The sequence below is a fragment of the Puma concolor genome, chromosome C2, assembly GCF_028749965.1.
Source record: "Puma concolor isolate L17-30 chromosome C2, mPumCon1.1.hap2, whole genome shotgun sequence".
Classification (NCBI taxonomy): Eukaryota; Metazoa; Chordata; class Mammalia; order Carnivora; family Felidae; genus Puma; species Puma concolor.
In genome coordinates, this window is record NC_141675.1 from 73054369 (window position 1) to 73074089 (window position 19721).

Genomic DNA, 19721 nt, shown 5'->3' on the forward strand with positions numbered 1-19721 from the left:
AGTTGTAACAAAGGTACCTCAAAGGTTCTTTTATTCTGTGAAATTGATAAAAGCTATAAAAATAATCCACTTTTCTTCTATATCTAAGTCCACAGACACAGAATAAAGGATCATCAGCAATAACCATTCATGCTACCTTTTTTCATTTTGGCTGTTTTTCTGACTTGTTCATCACTGAATTCTCAGCACCTAGAGCTGCTTGGCACAAATAGATAGGCAATAAACATTAGGTGAACAAATGAATTACAACTCTCATATTCATGCTAGACACCATGACACCAATGAAAATTAATACAATAAATTCTGGATCAGAAGCTATTGAAAGGTCTAAGTGTCATAGAAAAAATAACAACAAAATCAAAAACAAAAAAATTTCCTAATATCATAGTGTTTGGTTTTGTTCACTACTGTTGGAGAAAGGGTTAAAAGGTAGCCTCAGAAATGGGTAGGACAGGGTTAACAGCAAAACCCTGGGCTGCTACAATTAGAAGTGATGTTTTATAGTTCAAAAAGGGAAGTCAACTGGAATCAGTGACTCATAAAAAATGGTAGATAATTTTTTACTCGGTGCTTAACATGGAAGTTATCTTGCAGAAATCACTGTGATGGATAAGAAATCTTAAGTTCTACATCTTAGAAGTAGCAAAAATAAAAGTATTACAAGCTTAGAAATTTTGCTCATAAAGGCCCTTAACTGACATTAATTTCAAACCGAGACAGTGAAATGTTTATAATTAATATTATAATTATGATAGAAGTAAGAAGTGGTGGTTCTACTCAGAAAAACACTGGGTATGAACAAGAGTGGAACCCAGTATATTGAACAATGGAGAATTTCTAAGCATTCTCAATTCTTTCAGCTATTCTTCATATAATATGAACATGGCTGCTTCACCATCATGAGATTGTATTACTCCGAATAAACTTCACTGTCTTAAAATGAGGCATTGAAGTATAACACAATTGTGATGATTAATTTTGTATCAACTTGGCTGGACCATGGTGCCTGGATATGTGGTTGAACATTATTCTGGATGTTTCTGTGAGGGTATTTTGAGATAAGATTAACATTCAAGTTGATGGATTTTGAGTAAAGCAGAATGCTCTCCATAATGTGGGTTGGCCACATCTAATCAGATGAAAGCCTGAACAGAACAATAGACTGACATCTCTCAAGCAAAAGTGAGTTCAGCCAGCAGATAGAGTTTGGCCAGCAGATAGCCTTCAGATCTGAACTGCAACACTGGATCTTCTTTGGTGTCCAGCCCAGTGGCCTTCAGGCTTGAACTGCAGCATCAACTCTTCCTAGGTTTTCAGCCTGCCAGCCCACCCTGCATATTCTGGACTTGCCAGCCTTCATAATCCAATGAGCCAATTCCTTAAAATAAATCTCTTTCTATATGTACACATGCTATTTATCCTGTTTCTCTAGAGAACCCTAATACAACAAGGATACAGATATTTGTCCTATATGCACAGAACCCCTAGAGAAACTATCCTTATTCAGAGACACAGTGAAATTAACAACAATTAACACAAGATAAAAGACAAAAACCAAATGTAAACCAGGCGAAAAATAACTAAATAAACGGACATATATGACATACTCTGACCTATCCTTCACTGTGAATGTGATATATACATATAAGTATTTGTATATTGTCATTCATTCAAACATTTATTTAATTCCTGATATTTGCTGGCACTGATCTAGTTATTATTGAGTATAGAGGCATGAACAATACAGATAAGGCCCCACCTCCATGGATCTTAGTGGGGAATAGAGATAATAAGGAAAAAAATTTATGATAACTGTTATGGAAATAAATGGAGTGCTATGACAGAGAAGAGGCTACCTTTGGGCTGAGAACTGAAAAGAAAAAGAAAATAAAGTGAGGGAAGAACATTTCAGAAAACAGCAAGTACAGAAATTCTAAGGTTGGGGAAAAAATTGGAATATTTGGAAATATCAGAAAATCTATGTGGTTTAAAAAAAAAGGACATCTTTGCAGTTGAATCCTAATGATTTACAGATAGAGCTGAAAATATAATAGGATACATAGGCAGAGACCAAATCATAAAAAAGACTCATAGTGATTTTATTAGGACAAAGAATAGAGCCTTCCTGAACTTGGAAATCAAATTACCTCCTGAGAAAGTAAAACCTGGAAGGATAAAATGGTGTTTGACTAGAGAGTCTGAGAAATACACAGTTCCAGAGTGATACAGTATAGACATACAGAAGAAGGACTGGAATATGATAACTTAAGCTAAAACATAATCAGTGATATTGAACTCCACCTGAAAAAGTAACCCATTAATAGGTCTGAGACAGTCCTTAAAGGTATCTATCCAGCCACCATTTAGTATGTGCATGGTGGGGGTTAGGGGTGGAGGGGAGTAACAGGTTGAGATCTCATTATCTTTCTATCATAGCTTCAACAAAGGTAGTTCTGCAGTTCTTTTTTGTATACTGGGCTTCAATTTTAAGAAAAAATCATTGAAAACTGCTTCAAAAGCAGCAGTTATATATAGAGAGAGAATATAACTGCTAATAAAGAGACAGAGAAGGAGGGAGGGAGAGAGGGAGGTAGGGGGTGCCTATGTGAGCTGAGTATCTGATAGCCTTAGAAATACTCATATAGAGGAAATAAATGCATCAGATTACATACTCTGATGGAATTAGCCATTAACATCACCTAACAGACTGTTTTTGCCCTGATTCCAGGCTCACAAATAAACCTCTGACTAAAGTTGGCTTCTTATGGGAAAATATATTGATATTCAATATGAGTTTCTGGTTCACATAGCATCTATATTTCACCATTAAAACATTATCAATATGGTTTCTAAATCAGTGTCTAGCTTGTTTGGTTAGTGTCTATCAGTTTGCTAAGCCTATCTTGAATTTCTACTCTTGAAAAATGGATGCTGGATAAAAGGACTATGTCATGGAAGTGCCACATTGAGACTACCTGAGGCTGACCAGCCAATCTCTCTGTATAACTTCTTTCTTTCTTCCTTTCTCTTTTTTTCTTTCTTTCTTTCTTTCTTTCTTTCTTTCTTTCTTTCTTTCCTTCTGTCTATGTGTTTTTATTTTAATTCCAGTAGAGTTAATAGGTGTACAGTACAGTGATTCAATATGTCTGGTCTCTTTTCTAGACACAACCAATTGGAACTAGAGAAACTCATTCACTTAAAGAGACCATCCACAGTAGGAACTTACCAGCAATGCAATGTAAAAGGAAAAAAAATTCCATGCAGATTTCATAGAAAAAGACGCAGAGTGGCTTAAAGAGAAACATGAAGTTTTAGCACTTGGATTGTTTTTATCATAGCACAGAGAATGTAAAGGGTCCAGGCCCTCAGTTTTAAAGGTGACAAGAGGCTTGGGAGATTAGATGATCTGCCCCCAAGATGCAGCCTGGACTCCTGGGCTAAACTGTTTCCATTATGATAACTCCCTACCTCATCATAAATAGTTGCTGACACTCTTAATCTTCTTGGAGCCAATGAAACCTCATATTTTCATCCTATGCAATGATGAGTAAATTTTAAAATAAAATTATGTTTCCTAAGACACAAGAGATATTTAGTCTTTTACAAAAGTTTTTCCCTTCTGGGGTGCCTGCGTGGCTCAGTTGGTTGAGTGTCCAGCTTTGGCTCTGGTCATGACCTCATGGTTCATGGGTTCAAGCCCTACAGTAGGTTCTGTGCTGACAGCTCAGAGCCTGGGGCCTGCTTCAGATTCTATGTCTCCCTCTCTCTCTGTCCCTCCCCTGCTCATGTCTCTCTCTCCCTCAAAAATAAACTTCAAAAAAATTAAAAGTTTTTCTCTTCTATTATAAGCAATAGTTATTTAGTTAACTCCAATCTCTACAGCAGCTGAAGTGATCCTTTTATAATCAAAGTCATAACACGTCTTTCTGCTTAAAACCCTGAAACAATGCCCATTCCGCTAAGAGTAAAAGCCAAGTTCCTCCCATATTCTACAAACCGCACTTTCATGATCACTATGTTCCTGCCACACTGTCTTCCTTGCTGTTCCTCAATACACCACATACCTTCCTGCCTTAGACCTTTGTACTGGCTATTCCCTCAGCCTGAAACTCTTTTTTCCCAAAAAAGCTGAATGACTAATTTTTCACCTCCTTCAAGTCTTTGCTCAAATGTCATCTTCTCAGTGAGACCTGCCCTGATCATTCTATTTAAAACTACTAAACCCATTACTCTGCACTTCCAGTGCCCCTTTCCCAGATTTATTTTTTTCCTAGGTTTTATCACTCTCCAATATACACCATTTACTTATTTATTATGTTTATTGCTCATTATCTCCCTCCACCAGAATATAATCTCTTGAAAGCAGAAATCTTGATTTTTTTTCACTATTTATAGTCCTAAAATCTGAAACAGTGCCCAACCCTCAATAAATAATTGCCAAATTCATTCATTCATTCATTCATTCATTCAATTAATTGCCATTAGAAATCAGAGTCTATCTATCAATAATCAAATGTCATTTAATCTTTAACCAGATATTCTAGATCTTCCAACGGATTCCATTAAGAAGGTGGCAATATACTAAAACAATAATACATTTCTAGTCTCTGAAATTCCCCTTTGGTGCTGCCACCAATAAAATAAAAAGGAGTTATGGTTTAATAATCAAAAGGTAATCAATTTACTCATTTTCAAAGAAATGTCCAAATTACATTAAAAATGAGTATCAAACCAATCCAGAATGTATTGACAAAGAATACTGTTTATTTAACATCAAACTGTCAATTTTTTTTGTTATAATTCTGACATGTTCCCTGGCATAGTATTCTGAGAAACTGCCACAAAATGAGAATCTAAGAAATGTGTATGTTTGTATCTTTCTAAGCAGTCCTGATAAAGTACCTGAAGATAAGCACACTGACCTATTCCATGTCAGTATTGCACACATCTTTTCAATTGTTTTTTCCCCATTATGATGGATTTGTTCTGAAATATCTTCATCCTATTCCCAAGTCCTTTTTATAAACAAATACAAACACACACACACAAAAATGGCTGGCTTGGAATAACACTGCAGACAGCCACTGTGTATGGTCCAATATTCCACAACTCTGGGAGTTCCACATACATCATACATAGATTATGATGTAAATGTTAACAGTGCAAACACCCCCACTCTTCCTTGGAGTTATGCAATGTTCACCTCCGGGTCTGTTCAGAACTAATCGGCCTAAATTGTAACTAAAATTAGTGATCTTTCCTCTTGAAAAATTCAAAATTACAGAGCTAATCAATCAAAGACAATGAGATATGAACTAACTCATATTAAAATAGTATCCTCAAATAATTTACCAATAACTAAAATATGGAGAAGGTGTTAGAGACAGAACTATCTTAAAATGATTCTACATGGTAGGCCACAATACTTGTTTAATTGGCAGTAGGTTTTTCCGGTGAATGATAGAAAACTTGATATCCACAATGATCTTACAGCACCCTCGTGTGGATAAATATTTGAAAATGTTTTCCTTAATGAAATGTGTTAATCTGTGATATGAAAAAAAAGAGAGAAGGTGATATAACCCTTTCAAAGACTACTGAATGAGTGAAACCTTATCAGAAGAAGTCTGAATTATTTCCTTAATAATGAAGATGGATTTTTGGCTGATCTAGCCATACTTTCTTTTAGTATTCTTCATTCTTCTTTAAGTTAACCCAAGGTGACTCCAAATATAATTCTAAGTAGAACAAAGTGAATTACCTTCTATGGAAGCAAAGTTGTCTCTTGCACCATATGCCTATGAATGAAACCAAGTGGCCCCATTTTAGGGGGAAAAAAGGTTCATGGCTATTGTAACAAGTTAACATAATAATAGATATTTTTAAAGTAAAATTAATTCCACACATGTACATTTACAACTATATCCTTAAGGAACATGGTTTCAGCTAATCCTCTAGATGGTATGGCATGGTAGAAAGAAGATAAATACTAAGATAATGTGGATTCTAACGTTCATTTTTGAACAAATTCTCAACCTTTCTATATCTGTTTTTTAATTTTTTAAATGGCAGAGTAGAAACAGCAGAAGCTACTAGTTGGTGGCTTCCTAGTATAGTCAAGATTCTTTTGGTTCCAAACCATAAATTTACTCAAGCTGGCTTAAGCAACAAAAAAGGATTTTCTTAAGAAAAAGAATAGAAAAAAATACTGAAAAATTATAGGGAGGAGTATTAACATACTTATGGTCTTATTTGGTTCTACCCACACTTTCCTGATACAAACATCTCATCCTCAATCTCAGATGAGGATGAGGCTTTTTGAAATTGTTTACATCAGAGTCAAGAACTACAAAGAACCTGTCTACAGATTTCTTATATAGTCACAGATTATTTGTATAGTCCTTCCCACATTGTAATAAGCAAGTTTCTCAGGTCCAGATAGACTTCATCTTTTGCACACTGTGTCACTAGTAGCTCTGTATGTTATTTTGGGAAACTTGGGGGATCCAAGAAAAGCTACTTTGAGATATGCTGCTTTTGCCCTTGCTTTATATGGCTACCTTGCTCTGGCTAAGTTTTTATGTCCTTTACTAAAAAAAAAAAAAAATCAGGCGTTTAATCTGTGTGTGTGTGTGTGTGTGTGTGTGTGTGGTGTATTCTCACACAGAGGAAATGGGTCTCTTCTCACCAATCTACAGCCTACCTGTAATGATGTATATAACTAAAATGTCCATAACTAAAATAACCCTACCTACCTCAATTTCACACTTGCTGTCTCCAGAACACATCTTGCTTTTTCACATCTCTACTTCTTTAACTATATTACTCCTTCCCACCCCTCCTGGAATGCACTTGCCTCCTCCTCTCCTTCTTACCCCCATCAACTCCCACTACCTCAACCCCCAAGAAAAATAAGGGATCTAAGCAGACACCTAGTAGATGTCCATAACAATAGTACTTACCATGTGTCACATTTCTTCTTATGTCTAATCTTCTATTGGATTGTGCATCACTCAAGAATCAGGAGTATTTTTCATCTTTACATTTCCAGGGCCTAGAGAGTATGTGTTAAGAGATGTACATATGTGTTTATTTAAAATGGAATTTTATATCACAGTAAAAATAGGCCCAGGATCTAGACACCAAAGATCTAAATGTCTTGAATCCTTTCCCTCTTTTCCTTCCCATATAGTCACATGATGATTCATACTGTTTAATCTGGAAAACTTACTGAAAAGGATTTTTAAAAGATCCTTTTAAAGGTCAAACCAGTAAACAAAAATATTCAAGAAGTGAAAAATAAAGTGTTTTCTTTCTATGTCCACCTTGAGAAATCCTACTTGTGGGACTAGCTTCTCCAAGATGAAAAGCAACTAATCCCCTCACTTCCTCTCCTCACTTCCTCCAGTCCTATGTCAAAGATTCAATGCTCAGTGGCCTCAAAAGTCAAAGGATATATCTACCCCAGCAGAAAATTCATTCCAATACATTAGTAACTGTAAAAGGCTTACTCCCATACTGTGATTGTAGTACTTGAGAAGTGAAGAACAAGATTGTCTCTGTCACATAACTACTGTGACTACTTCCATGTAAGGCCAGCCCTAACCAAAGATAAGACCCAGCCTAAGTTTTGATTACACCTGCTTGAAGTTTTTTTTTTTTCTTTCCCATCATTACTGTGTATACAGGAAGCATTTGATAAATTCCACTCTTGATGAACACTGTTTACCCTCTAAAAGCAGCTACTTACTCCTTTTTTCATGGTTATACCACAGCAATTCTAGCTGTTCAAGACATGGGGTGGTTGGAGTTTACTCTAGTGTAAAAATCAGGAAAAACAGTAGACAGATCCCATAGTGATGAAGACATGTGCTACTCAAGAATGCCTTCACAAAGTGGCCTTCTCAGACTAAGTGCCGCTGTCTGGCATCTGGTTCTCAGACACTGGGCTTCTCAGTCCCTCTGGAGATAATTAGATCCTCAATAACAGATCAACTCTAACTAAAATCATGTATTTACAAGAATGTCTATACAGTTCATTTTTAGTGGTTGGCTTTCAGTGATAATTCCTCTTTCCTAGTAACAGTCATTCTCTAGAGTTATAGCTTAACACAAGTCGGTCTGTGCCATTGATCAAACTTTCCTGATGTGCCCATAGTGGCTTAAAATTTATTATCTTTTAAACTTGCATTCTTCTTTGTTGCATCTTCTCAAGTCTCAGTAAACAATCTGCCTGGATTTTTCACAAAATAGTGTGGAGTCATACACTATATTCTGGGCTGGGTTTTCTATCCAAGTGGTGAGACAGTGAAAACACATAGCTGGAGAGGAGGTGGAATAACTGCTACCATTTATTTTTGTTCAAGAGGACTATACTAAACTATACATACTTAAGTGGAACAGATTTTAATATATTGAAATAAAGTCATATTATCTCAAAATCAGAGTAAGTTATGTCTTCTATATGATAAAAACACTCTTCAGCAATTGTGTCTGTGAAGATGTATTAAGACCTCAGTTTGAATCCTAACTCTAACCTTTTAACAGGTGGGTGGCATTGAGCAATTTGTTGAGACTCTCGGGACTGTGTCCTCAATCTCTAAGGAGAGAGTATAATGAGTTAAAGCGGTTAGCAGCTCAAGTCATTAACTAAGGTGGTGGGGGGGAGCCTAAATCACAATTATATTGGAAAATCACTTGAATTACCCACAAAAACAATATATTGACTTAAATACACAGCACTACAAAGTAAATCTAGTGGGCACTAAATCTTTAGACACCACTTAAATAAAGAAATAAAATAGAATCCATGTATGCACATGTCTACAGCCATTTTAAGCTAACTCTAAAATCATCAGGGTGAATGGAGTATGGATGGACAACACAATTCCAGTGCTTAATAGATGCTAGTATCCTTCCTTTCTTCTGACCTTAGACTACCAGAAAATCTCCCAGAGCAGTCACTCTAATGTGGTTGTATGTGAGACATAGAGAATGACTTATCCCTGCGAGCACTCTGAAGGAAGAAACTTTGTAACTCGTATGGGGTTCTCACCCTGGCAATGGCACTTAGAAGCGCCTCACTAAATAAGAGGATGATTTAGAGCCGGGGCCATTTCAACGTAATAACAGCACAGAAATTTTGAAAAACTTCTCACAGAGCACTACCTCGGAGCCGTAGGCAGCCCTTAGCTCAGGAAATGCTTAACCCAGTGCTTCCGGCTTCCGTAGTCTCGCTCCATTTCGCGAGACCGAGGCTGAGCTCCTCCGCGCCGCCGCTTGGGGCGGTCCCGGAACACTTCCGGCAGACAACTGTGTGTCTGTGATGTGGCCTTCCGGCAGTTTCCAGGTTGTTTCCTCAGTCTCGGGGGCCACCAAGCTGAAGTAGTGAGCACCGAACGGGGTAGGGGCGGGGGGCACCTAGCAGCCCACCTGTTACTGGGTCCAGCAATCTCTGGCCATGGACCGGGACCTTCTTCGGCAGTCATTGAATTACCACGGGCCGTCATTGCTCTCCCTTCTCCGGAGCGAACAGCAGGACAACCCGCACTTCCGGAGCCTTCTGGGGTCCGCAGCCGAGCCCGCCCGGGGCCCGCCGCCCCAGCAGCAGTTACAGGGCAGGTAATGGTACGGCGCCGCCTCTGTGAGACGGGGGAGGGGACGCAGGTCAGGGCCCCACTACCGCCGCCGGGTGGCTGAGTACTGGAGGAGCAGAGCAGCGGCCGCGAACACGTGAGAATTGCCCCGCAGGTGCCGAGGGCTGAATGGCGGAGGGTCCGCGCTGCGGGTGTGAGGGAAAGGCGGGAAGCGGACTGAACTTTTTCTTCCGTGCTGGCTAGCGGAGGCACGGAGTCTTTATCCAAAATCTCTTGGGCTTTCTTCTACAGCCCCCCGCCCCCGCCCCGAGCTGCGGGGGCTACTTTTTAACTTTCCCCGCCCTCCACCTACTGGCTGGCGAATGAGGGAGTCTCTGATTAAAACTTTTTCTCGCAGGATGTGCGGCCCAGAGCTTAGGATGGATCTGCTTGGGCAATGAAAGCCAAGAGCATAAGCTTGGCCTTGCTAAAAAAGGTTTTACCCATAAGCCAGTTTTCATAAGTTTTGTTTCCTTTTAAGAAAAGAGAAGAGAGTTGACAACATTGAAATACAAAAATTCATTTCCAAAAAAGCAGATTTGCTTTTTGCACTTTCCTGGAAATCAGATGCACCTGCAACTTCTGAAGTCAATGAAGACAATGAAGGTGAGTTTTCTTAAAATATTTTGATTGCGGTTTGGGTTATTTTAATGGCACTTGAGATGAAGCAAAACACAAAGCAGTTGTAATTTTGTTAATTTTTTTTTCCAGATGGTTATGCAGTCATGCCACCTTTAGAGCAGTTCATGGAGATCCCTAGTATGGACCGGAGAGAGCTGTTTTTCCGAGATATTGAGCGTGGTGATATAGTGATTGGAAGAATTAGTTCCATTCGGGAATTTGGGTTTTTCATGGTGTTGATTTGTTTAGGCAGTGGCATCATAAGAGATATATCCCACTTAGAAATCACAGTAAGTTATTTTTCAGTTATTTGATTGCTTCTGTTTTTGATAAGTCATCTCAATGCGAAAATTATGTTTTTGCATCCAGTTATGCTTAAGTCTACCCTGCTGCCGTAGTTTCGAGAAATAAATATTGGAGAAAAATAAAATACTCTTTCTTTTTGAAAGAACGGTGATATAGTTACTTGTGTAGTTTCCTCCTCCATTTCTGGTTTTGGAGGTTTATTTGGTCCCTTTGGTTGGCAGCGGTAGGGTCCTTCTTTAAATGCTTACAGATATCAGTGGATGTGGTGAGATTCATTGGTGTTCCAGGCTTATTTCTCCTAGCTGAACATGGTCTTAATTATTTAGTATTTGGCATTAGATACTTACTTGTGGATAATTTAGAAACAAATTTCTTATTTATATAGTTACAGTAGTTAAATGTAAATGGCTTGTGCATTATAATAAGAGACTTTGCCCAAGATGAATTGCCTTGAATTTGAAATAATGTGTCAATTTAAAAGGTTTGATATTTGCCGTCTGTCAAGGTAGATGATAGAGGAAGAAAAGCAGAAGGCATCACAGACTGGATGATAGACATAAACTTCGGAGAATTTGCACTTAGTTTTCACTGGAATTCTCCTACTTTCTGAACAGTTTTAGTTTTGTTTTTAACAAGCACAAAATATCTATGTGTTTCATAATCCATACTTACATTTGGTTCCTAGAACTGATTGCAAATTTTGTGAGATTTTAGTCTTTGAACTGAACCAGAGAACTTGTTGTACTATGCGCACAGAAGTTGCTTATAATTAAAATCCTTAAATTTAGATTTTAGAGTGTTCGTTTTTTTAATGTTTGTGTCAACTATTAGCTCATTGTACTGAACAACTAGGATAAAAGATGATATTTCTCACCAAAGAATGGAATGTCTGGTATTTTAAAATACTTCTCATTGCAGGCTCTTTGTCCATTAAGAGATGTACCTTCTCACAGTAACCATGGGGATCCTTTATCATATTACCAAACTGGTGACATTATTCGAGGTGATCAGTTTCATCATATTAATAAAAAAGTAACAGTTGTCAGATTTTTATATTAATTTTGAAAATCTGTCTAATGAGAGTAGTGTTTGGAAAAATATATGTGTTTTTATGTTAGCTTGCATTTTCTTTTTAATCAGCTTAGTTTTTTTTTTTTTTTTTTTTTTTAAGCTGGAATCAAAGATATTGACAGATACCATGAAAAGCTTGCAGTGTCTCTATATAGTTCATCTCTTCCACCACATCTGTCTGGTATCAAATTAGGTGTAATTAGTTCTGAAGAGCTTCCTTTGTACTACAGGTAAGTTATCCATGTTATTTCAACAAATTAATTGCAAAAGTTGCTTGATTAAAAATACCAAATTGTGTCCAACTTGTGACCACAAAGTAGAAAATTAATTTCTCTTATTTCAAAATTGCTCATAACCCTTAAGTAAAAGAAACCAAAATAATATTACTGTACCTTTGTGTACAAAAATGATATGAGTTTTATTTAATAGAAATGGAACATGCTAATTATTTTAGTCATTTTTATATTTTTGTTGTATGTGTGTTTTGTTTTTTTTAAGGAAAAGTGTTGAACTAAATAGCAATTCTTTGGAATCCTATGAAAATGTCATGCAGAGTTCCTTGGGATTTGCTAATCCAGGAGTAGTTGAATTCCTTCTAGGAAAACTAGGAATAGATGAATCTAATCCACCATCTTTAATGCGAGGCTTACAAAGGTATAGTAAATTAGTTATTATTCTTTGAAGTGGTGAAGTAAATGGTGCTGAGATCAAAAGCTATATAACTGAGGGACATATTTGACTATTCCTTTTTTTTTTTTTTTTCTTCAACGTTTATTTATTTTGGGGACAGAGAGAGACAGAGCATGAACGGGGGAGGGGCAGAGAGAGAAGGAGACACAGAATCGGAAACAGGCTCCAGGCTCTGAGCCATCAGCCCAGAGCCTGACGCGGGGCTCGAACTCCCGGACCGCGAGATCGTGACCTGGCTGAAGTCAGACGCTTAACCGACTGCGCCACCCAGGCGCCCCATATATTTGACTATTCTAAGACTAGCAGCTGCAATATGCTAAAAAGCGAGTGAACTAGATGATCCTATCTCCTGGAATGGAATCTGTTGTGATGATATGTGTAGAGAACGATGCAGAAAGTTTATAAGAATTTTGGGTTAAAAATACTGTTTGACAATAATAGTCATTCCTGAGAGTTTAAGAATATTCTTTTGTATGTGGAATACAGATTTCTTGCCTGTGATTTACTTTTTCAGAGTTGAATTTTTATCAGAGTGAAGGATTGTTACCAAAAAAAAAAAAAAAAAAGCATATAGTTTGACTTTCATTTTCTTTGAACAGCAAAAATTTCTCTGAAGATGATTTTGCTTCTGCATTGAGAAAGAAACAGTCTGCATCTTGGGCTTTAAAATGGTATGAAAACTTTATCTTTCAACTGTTGCATTATCTAGTCTAAAGGTTAGGATAAGGCAGGCATTCTTAAGTCCTTACTAAGACCAAATTTGTTTATAAATGAATTAAAATGATGTGTTTTTGACATTAGCTTTTTTATAGGTGTGAATGGTGCTGTAAGCTTAACAGACTTAAATTTTAACCAACATTTTCCATGTTTTCAAAAGGAATTAGTATATTGATAATATGGATTCATAGATATTTGTTATAAAGTTATTGAAAGGCAAAATACTCTCTATGTATATTGAGAGTATTGCAGACTAAATATTAGCCAAATTAAATTTGTTTTAAAAGTTTATCAATGCTAACGTTATGTTTGGATATTCTGAGAAATGCATGTGATGGTTTACAAATGTCTTTTTAGTGTGAAGATTGGAGTTGATTATTTTAAGGTTGGACGCCACGTAGATGCTATGAATGAATATAATAAGGCTCTGGAAATAGACAAACAAAATGTGGAAGCTTTGGTGGCTCGTGGAGCATTGTAAGTGGATCATGGCTTTTAAGGAATATTTATAAGGTAAATTAATATAAGATTTACTAATAGTTCAGAAGATAAATTCCTCTAATTTATTTCACATCTCTAGATATGCAACAAAAGGAAGTCTGAACAAAGCAATAGAAGATTTTGAGCTTGCATTGGAAAACTGTCCAACTCATAGGAATGCAAGAAAATACCTCTGTCAGACACTTGTTGAAAGAGGAGGGCAGTAAGTGTCAAATTTTTTTTTAATATTAAGTAGAGATCTAATACTCAAGCAGCTACTATAAAATCTTAATGTAAGGAAGTAGCATCTTTAACTCACTTAATTCAGAACACTCTTAATTTCAATTTTGTTTGAAAATGTTTTTTAAATATAGTCCTTTTTAAGCCTTTTAGTGTTTTTTCCCTTATTACTGAGGTTATAATAGGTTGGAGATATTTTAGTGTCTTGAGTTCATTGTTCCGAATATCTGTTCTCCTTATATAGAAATATAAATGTGAAGGTCCAAAAATAAGGGAAGTACTCTTTTCTTGGACACGCACACAAGAGGGGTTTTTTTTTTAATAGAGAGGAATTGGATTTTTAATTTATTTCATCATTCCAGTGGTATAATGCCAGAAGTATGAATTGAGAATTCTGTAGTTAGTTGTGAATAATATTTTGCCATTATATTCAGCTTTTTGCTCTGCTCTGTGCAGTAAAATCCACAAACTCAGATTAAATGGAAGAGCAAATCATTAAGAACAAACCCTATAACTTAAGTTACTATCTTGAGATGCTGGCATACTACTTTGCATAGTTGTATCATAAATATTGAATGACTAACAGGCTAGTCTAATTTATAAAATGTGAAGAAATGTAATATTCCAATATAAATATTTTTGGTTATAGCCTACTTTAACAACTAAAAACCAATTTGTTATTGTAGCATCTTTTTGCAACTAATTTTTTTAAATAGAATTACCACTTTTCTGTTTCATGAATTTGTTTTATTAATCCAGTTTGTATGATCATTCCATAATTCTAAATTAAAGAGATTTGCAATATTTGTTTTCAACTCAAGAACTTCCTTTTGTACTGAAGTGACTGAAGCACCTTTTTACTTTCTCATTAGGTAGACAGCTACTTAAATAAGGTTATCTTATTACCCACATATTGGTGTTTAGCTGAGTGGATGGCAACATCATCTTTATGTTATCCAAGCCAAAAAGGTTGATAGCCTTGAACTGGTCCCTTACTGCCCACATCCAGTGATACAGAAGTGATCCCATTGAAGCCATTGGGTTTTGGGTTTTGTTCTGTTTCACAGTAATTACTTTTTCCTACTTTTGAAAAACCGAAAGTACTTTGCAAATCCTTTCTGCTTTGTATCCACCCTTTCTAATTCTGATTTTTCATAGTGTAGACATGACTGTAATCTAATACTTCTTTCTGAAGGCTACTTGTAATGTACATGTATACATTGGTATTTCCAACTTCATTAGTGAATATTCTGGGAAAATTTTTCATAAACTATTGGAAAAGCCAACCTATGTAATTTTTTTTTAAATATTTTGAGAAAGAGAGAAGCAGAGAAAGAATCCCAAGCAGCCCCTATGCTGTCAGCACACAGAGCCTGATGTGGGGCTTGATCCCAAGAACCTCAAGATCATGTCCTGAGCCAAAATCAAGAGTCAGACTCTTAACCAACTGAGCCACCCAGGTGCACCCAACCTATATAATTCTATGCTAAAGCTCAAGATTATACTAAATTTATTGAAGACATTGGCTGATAATGTGTTTTCATGTATCAGACTAAAATCCCAATGCTGGACCTACATTTGTCTTTAGTTACCAGTAATGGAGTACTGTTTTTCTGTAATACAGTATCATTAACTGTAGTCACCAGGGTGTACATTACATCCCCAGGACTTATTTATGTTTTAATTGGAAGATGGTACATTTTTACCACCTTCACCCATTTCACCAATGCCACCCTCCCCAACCCCGCATAACCACCAATCTGTTCTCCATATCTGAGTTGACTTTTTTTTGGTTTATGTGGTCTTTTTACCAAAGAAATAGTAAAAAGTACCTGATTTAAGTACTGCTTAGTTTGGAAAATGATTTGCTAAAAAATTTTTCTTTAAGTTCTGTCATAAATCTCTGACCTGTATAAATGAGGAATTTTTTGTTTTTTCAGAAAGCTAAACCTTTTGTTTCAAATTTAGGTTAGAAGAAGAAGAAAAGTTTTTAAATGCTGAAAGTTACTATAAGAAAGCTTTGGCTTTGGATGAGACTTTTAAAGATGCAGAGGATGCTTTGCAGAAGCTTCATAGATATATGCAGGTGATTCTTTATTTCCTCTTAGAAATTTAGTGATATTTCAAATTAATGCCAAAACTTAACTTTCTTCTCGGGAAAACTATTCTAGATTACTTAGTAAGACGTTATAAAAAATTTCTTTTTAGATACAGCTTTTCCTAATTGGGTTTGACATTGCTTCATAGTACTTAAAAGTAAAAATAGCCCTATGAGAAAATTCCTACTGCCTATGTGTGGTATGTAGTTTTGGGAATTGTCCTTGTAGTGAGCTTTCCTGATGGTTACAAATTCAGTGTTGTTGTAATTGAGTTAATTATAAAAACCTCTTTGAGAAATATTTTAAACTGCCTTTTCCTGTAATACTGATGATAATGTTTTCTCATGCATTTTCTTCTGAATTGGACCATTGCTGCTGTGTCTGTGACATCTGGTGCTGCTCATCCCCATCCTCAAACTGGAAAATGATTTCTTATGTAATCATGCATCCAACTGGGCTGTGCTATTTTTTAAATGGTTTGTATTTGAACATGGTGATTCCCCCCACAATTCACCTTAATGGAATTTATTTGAATTTTATTTATAAAATTTGTGTCCTGTCTAAATTTTTCAATTTTTTAAAAAATATTTTTTCATGTATTTTATTATATATTTTATTTTTTCCCTTTCTTGCACTCTGGGTCATGGGTACCAATGCGATGGCTTCCCCTTTTTTCATGGAATACCAACTGCAATATGGTCCTCAATGTTACTCTGGCTCTTCCAATGATTAATGCCAAACACCTGTATGATTAATTTTTATATTAAAAATATTTCTTTAATGCTGGATATATGGTGATTTGGGTATACCCCATTTGATTTCTGGCTTGGGGGGGGTGGTCTTTTGAAAACTGGGTTTTATGTATTCTGCTATTTTTAACGTGTGGTTTTTTCCGATATCTGGGTTCTAAAAGAAATCTTTGGAATTAAGAGAAAAACAAGCTGAAAAGGAAGAAAAGCAGAAAACAAAGAAAATAGAAACAAGTGCAGAAAAGTTGCGTAAGCTCTTAAAAGAGGAGAAAAGGTAAACTATAACATTCAGTATTTTTTAACTTAAAGCAACTACTGAGTTGAACCAAAGTGCCATATGGAAGTAATGTAAGTAAAAAAAAAAAAGTGTTGAGTTATAATCAGTGATACTTTGTAAGTATGTATACCACAAGTTTTTCTGTAAAAGAAATTAAGCAAAGTGGAATCTGAAGGTAGAATTCTGCAAACAAACAATAAATAAAATATATAAGTTATTTTAATTATCTGTATTTTAGAGAGAACTGTTTTAGAACTACAGCAGTGGTTCTCAACTGGGGGCAGCTTTAACTCCGCCCCCTCCCCCCGGAGACATATTTTGGTCATCATAACTGGAAGTGGTACTAGCATATAATGGCTAGAAGTCAAGGATGCTGCTGAACATCCTACAGTGATGTGGTAGCATACCCCCCCACCATCATCCTACCTCCCCAACAAAGAATTATTCAGGTGTTGAAAATGTCAATAGTGTTAAGGTGGAGAAACCACATATATTACAGCTAGCTGGATATAAGACTTCAGTTCTATCCTTTGTGTGATCAGATGGGCTTAAGTTTTTTAGATAATGTTGGAAATGTAACTGTCTTCAGAAATGATGGATTTACTTTCAGTGACAACTGTCTACCCAGTATTTTTTCCCAAAAGTCATGCCTCCTGGTAAAATTGGACCTTGTAGTAACTAAGATTATTATAGTAATTGCTTATCTAAGCCACAGATTTTAGGAAACCTTTAAGGAGAACTAACAATAGAACTTTAAAATAGAACCAAAATCTTTATGAATAATTAAGAAACATTTTTGTACTTAACATCTGATGGGTTAACTGTATTTTTTAGGCTAAAGAAGAAAAGAAGAAAATCAACATCTTCCTCTTCAAGTGTTTCTTCTGCTGATGAATCTGGTTCTTCTTCATCATCATCTTCCTCTTCTGGTCACAAAAGGCATAAGAAACATAGGAGGAACCGTTCAGAGTCTTCTCGAAGTTCCAAAAGGCATTTAGCTAATAAGGCATCCTCAAGTCAGATAGATCAGAATAGGAAAGATGAGCTCTTCCCAGTTCCAACCAATACTTTAGCATCTTTTCTTAACCAAAAACAAGAAGTGGAAAAACTACTGGAAAAGCAGGATAGGTTACCATATCAAAAGAAACAGGTAAAAGAGAAAGATAGATGCCCTGTCTCTTCATCTTCAGTTGAAATTCCGGATGATTTTGGAGGTAGGTCTGAAGATCCAAGAGATTTTTATTCTCAGGCAAGTAGTAGCAAAGCAGAAAAACCATATAAATCAGAAAAACATTTCTCCAGTAGAAGAGATTCCTCAGATTCCTTTTATAGGAATTCAGAGGACAAGGTGAAAATTTATGGTTACAGAAGATTTGAAAAAGATACAGAGGGAAGGAAAGAACACTATAGAAGGTGGGAGCCAGGTTCCATGAGGCATTCCACTTCACCAGCCAGCTCAGACTACTCTTATAAATCGGTTGAAAAATATAAAAAATATACTTATTCTGGATCACGTGATTTTGGTAGACATGAACAAAGATACCAGTTAAATAAAAATCAAGGAGAATATGAAATAGAGGATACTTATGAGGAGGACATTAAAACAGAGGCACCAGAAACAGATGGACTAAATAGCAAAGAGCAGTCAGAAAGTGGAGTTAAAAAAAATTTACCTCAAAATTTACTCAATATATTTAATCAGATAGCTGCATTTGAAAAAGAAAAAGGAAATAAGCCAAAAAATTAATATGCCAAGGGAATCCGCACTCTTACACAAAAGGCTGTTAATGAAAGTTTTGGGTCTTTTATTTAAGTCCAGTACAGAAATCTCCACTCCAAAAGCTATTTTATTTGTAGAGATTGCAGAAAGCAAATGCTTTTCAGCTATTCTCAAAATATATTTGTTTCAGTTGTGGGTGTCCTCACAGCTTGATTTTTAGGCTTTTCATGTATATGTTTCTGTACAGTATTTCTTACTGTGATGATTTAAACTTCACCTAAAGATAATTCTCATAGTATTGCTTCTTCACTGTATTAAAGTATATGAGAATACCTTGGGTCCACCTTATCCTGCTGTTTGAGAGAAAATTAAATTTATTCATTGAACACTTGGATTGTTTTCTTCAAAAATTATTTAACGGTCGTTTCTGTTAAATTCTTTTCCCTCAGCTTTTGAAAGAGATCTACAGTATTTGTTCTTTAGGTGCCATTTTTTATTGATCATTTGAGTAACAATTTTTTGTAGAACTCCTAAGATTATATTGCAGATTATCTGTCTTGCCTAAATGACCTCTGAAGCTTGACTTAATATGGTTTGTGTACCAGCTTAGGAATAAAGCCATGAAAACTGAATAGGGGCTGATTTTGCTTATTTCTCTCTCTTTTTTTTTTTTAAACCTTGTTAACAGTATAGCCCTAAGAAATTTCTTAACTTTAAATATTGGCAAGACCCTTAGAGTCTATGTTCCAAGCAAGAATAGATCAGAATAAAAAGAATCCTTTTAGCAAAAACAGCAGTGGCAAGAGAAGCACACTGTAAATCTGCTTTTCTCCTAAGGGAAAGAAAATTCAGAAACCGTCCTAGTACTGCATATGTGCAGCTGGGAAGGCACTGGGCATGTTTTTAATTAACCTAGAACTGGCCTGCATTTCTTCTTTTCTTAATATCTCTATCCTAATGCTTCCCTCGATGTCTCCTTTCGTAGGTCTGAATAAATGAGTAGGCCAACAAAGTCTGGTTTTACTCAGAATAAATTCTAGCAACTAGAGCTGAAGAAGTGACCTGGATCTAAAGATCCTCCCAAATTTGAAAACAGATTTGGAGATAGAGATAGGA

General features: G+C 36.0%; 1 protein-coding gene and 1 long non-coding RNA gene across 2 annotated transcripts in view; one reads left to right on the plus strand and one right to left on the minus strand.

Moving 5' to 3' along the window:
- The window catches only part of LOC147577315 (uncharacterized), a 255066-nt gene extending 245781 nt beyond the window's left edge, over window positions 1–9285 (minus strand). Inside the window, exons 1-2 of the long non-coding RNA XR_015240142.1 lie at window positions 9169–9285; window positions 6963–7054 (exon numbers count right to left, since the gene is read on the minus strand). This is a non-coding gene — a long non-coding RNA (uncharacterized LOC147577315). The remainder of the gene's footprint in view (window positions 1–6962; window positions 7055–9168) is intronic.
- Window positions 9286–9460: 175 nt separating this feature from the next.
- TTC14 (tetratricopeptide repeat domain 14) lies at window positions 9461–19237 on the plus strand. The gene is made up of 12 exons (XM_025913835.2): window positions 9461–9621; window positions 10117–10241; window positions 10347–10546; window positions 11481–11565; window positions 11734–11863; window positions 12132–12287; window positions 12923–12994; window positions 13398–13517; window positions 13621–13743; window positions 15729–15846; window positions 16773–16882; window positions 17720–19237. Exons 1-12 carry the CDS (start codon window positions 9461–9463, stop codon window positions 18630–18632), a joined length of 2313 nt encoding a protein of 770 aa, XP_025769620.1. The 3' UTR covers window positions 18633–19237.
- Window positions 19238–19721: the final 484 nt, after the last annotated feature.

Coding starts and splice junctions, on each gene's coding strand:
- TTC14 (XM_025913835.2), top strand. CDS start 9,461: ATGGACCGGGACCTTCTTCGGCAGTCATTGAATTACCACGGGCCGTCA. Junction 10,242..10,346: donor AGTCAATGAAGACAATGAAG/GTGAGTTTTCTT, acceptor TTTTTTTTCCAG/ATGGTTATGCAGTCATGCCA. Junction 12,995..13,397: donor GCATCTTGGGCTTTAAAATG/GTATGAAAACTT, acceptor ATGTCTTTTTAG/TGTGAAGATTGGAGTTGATT.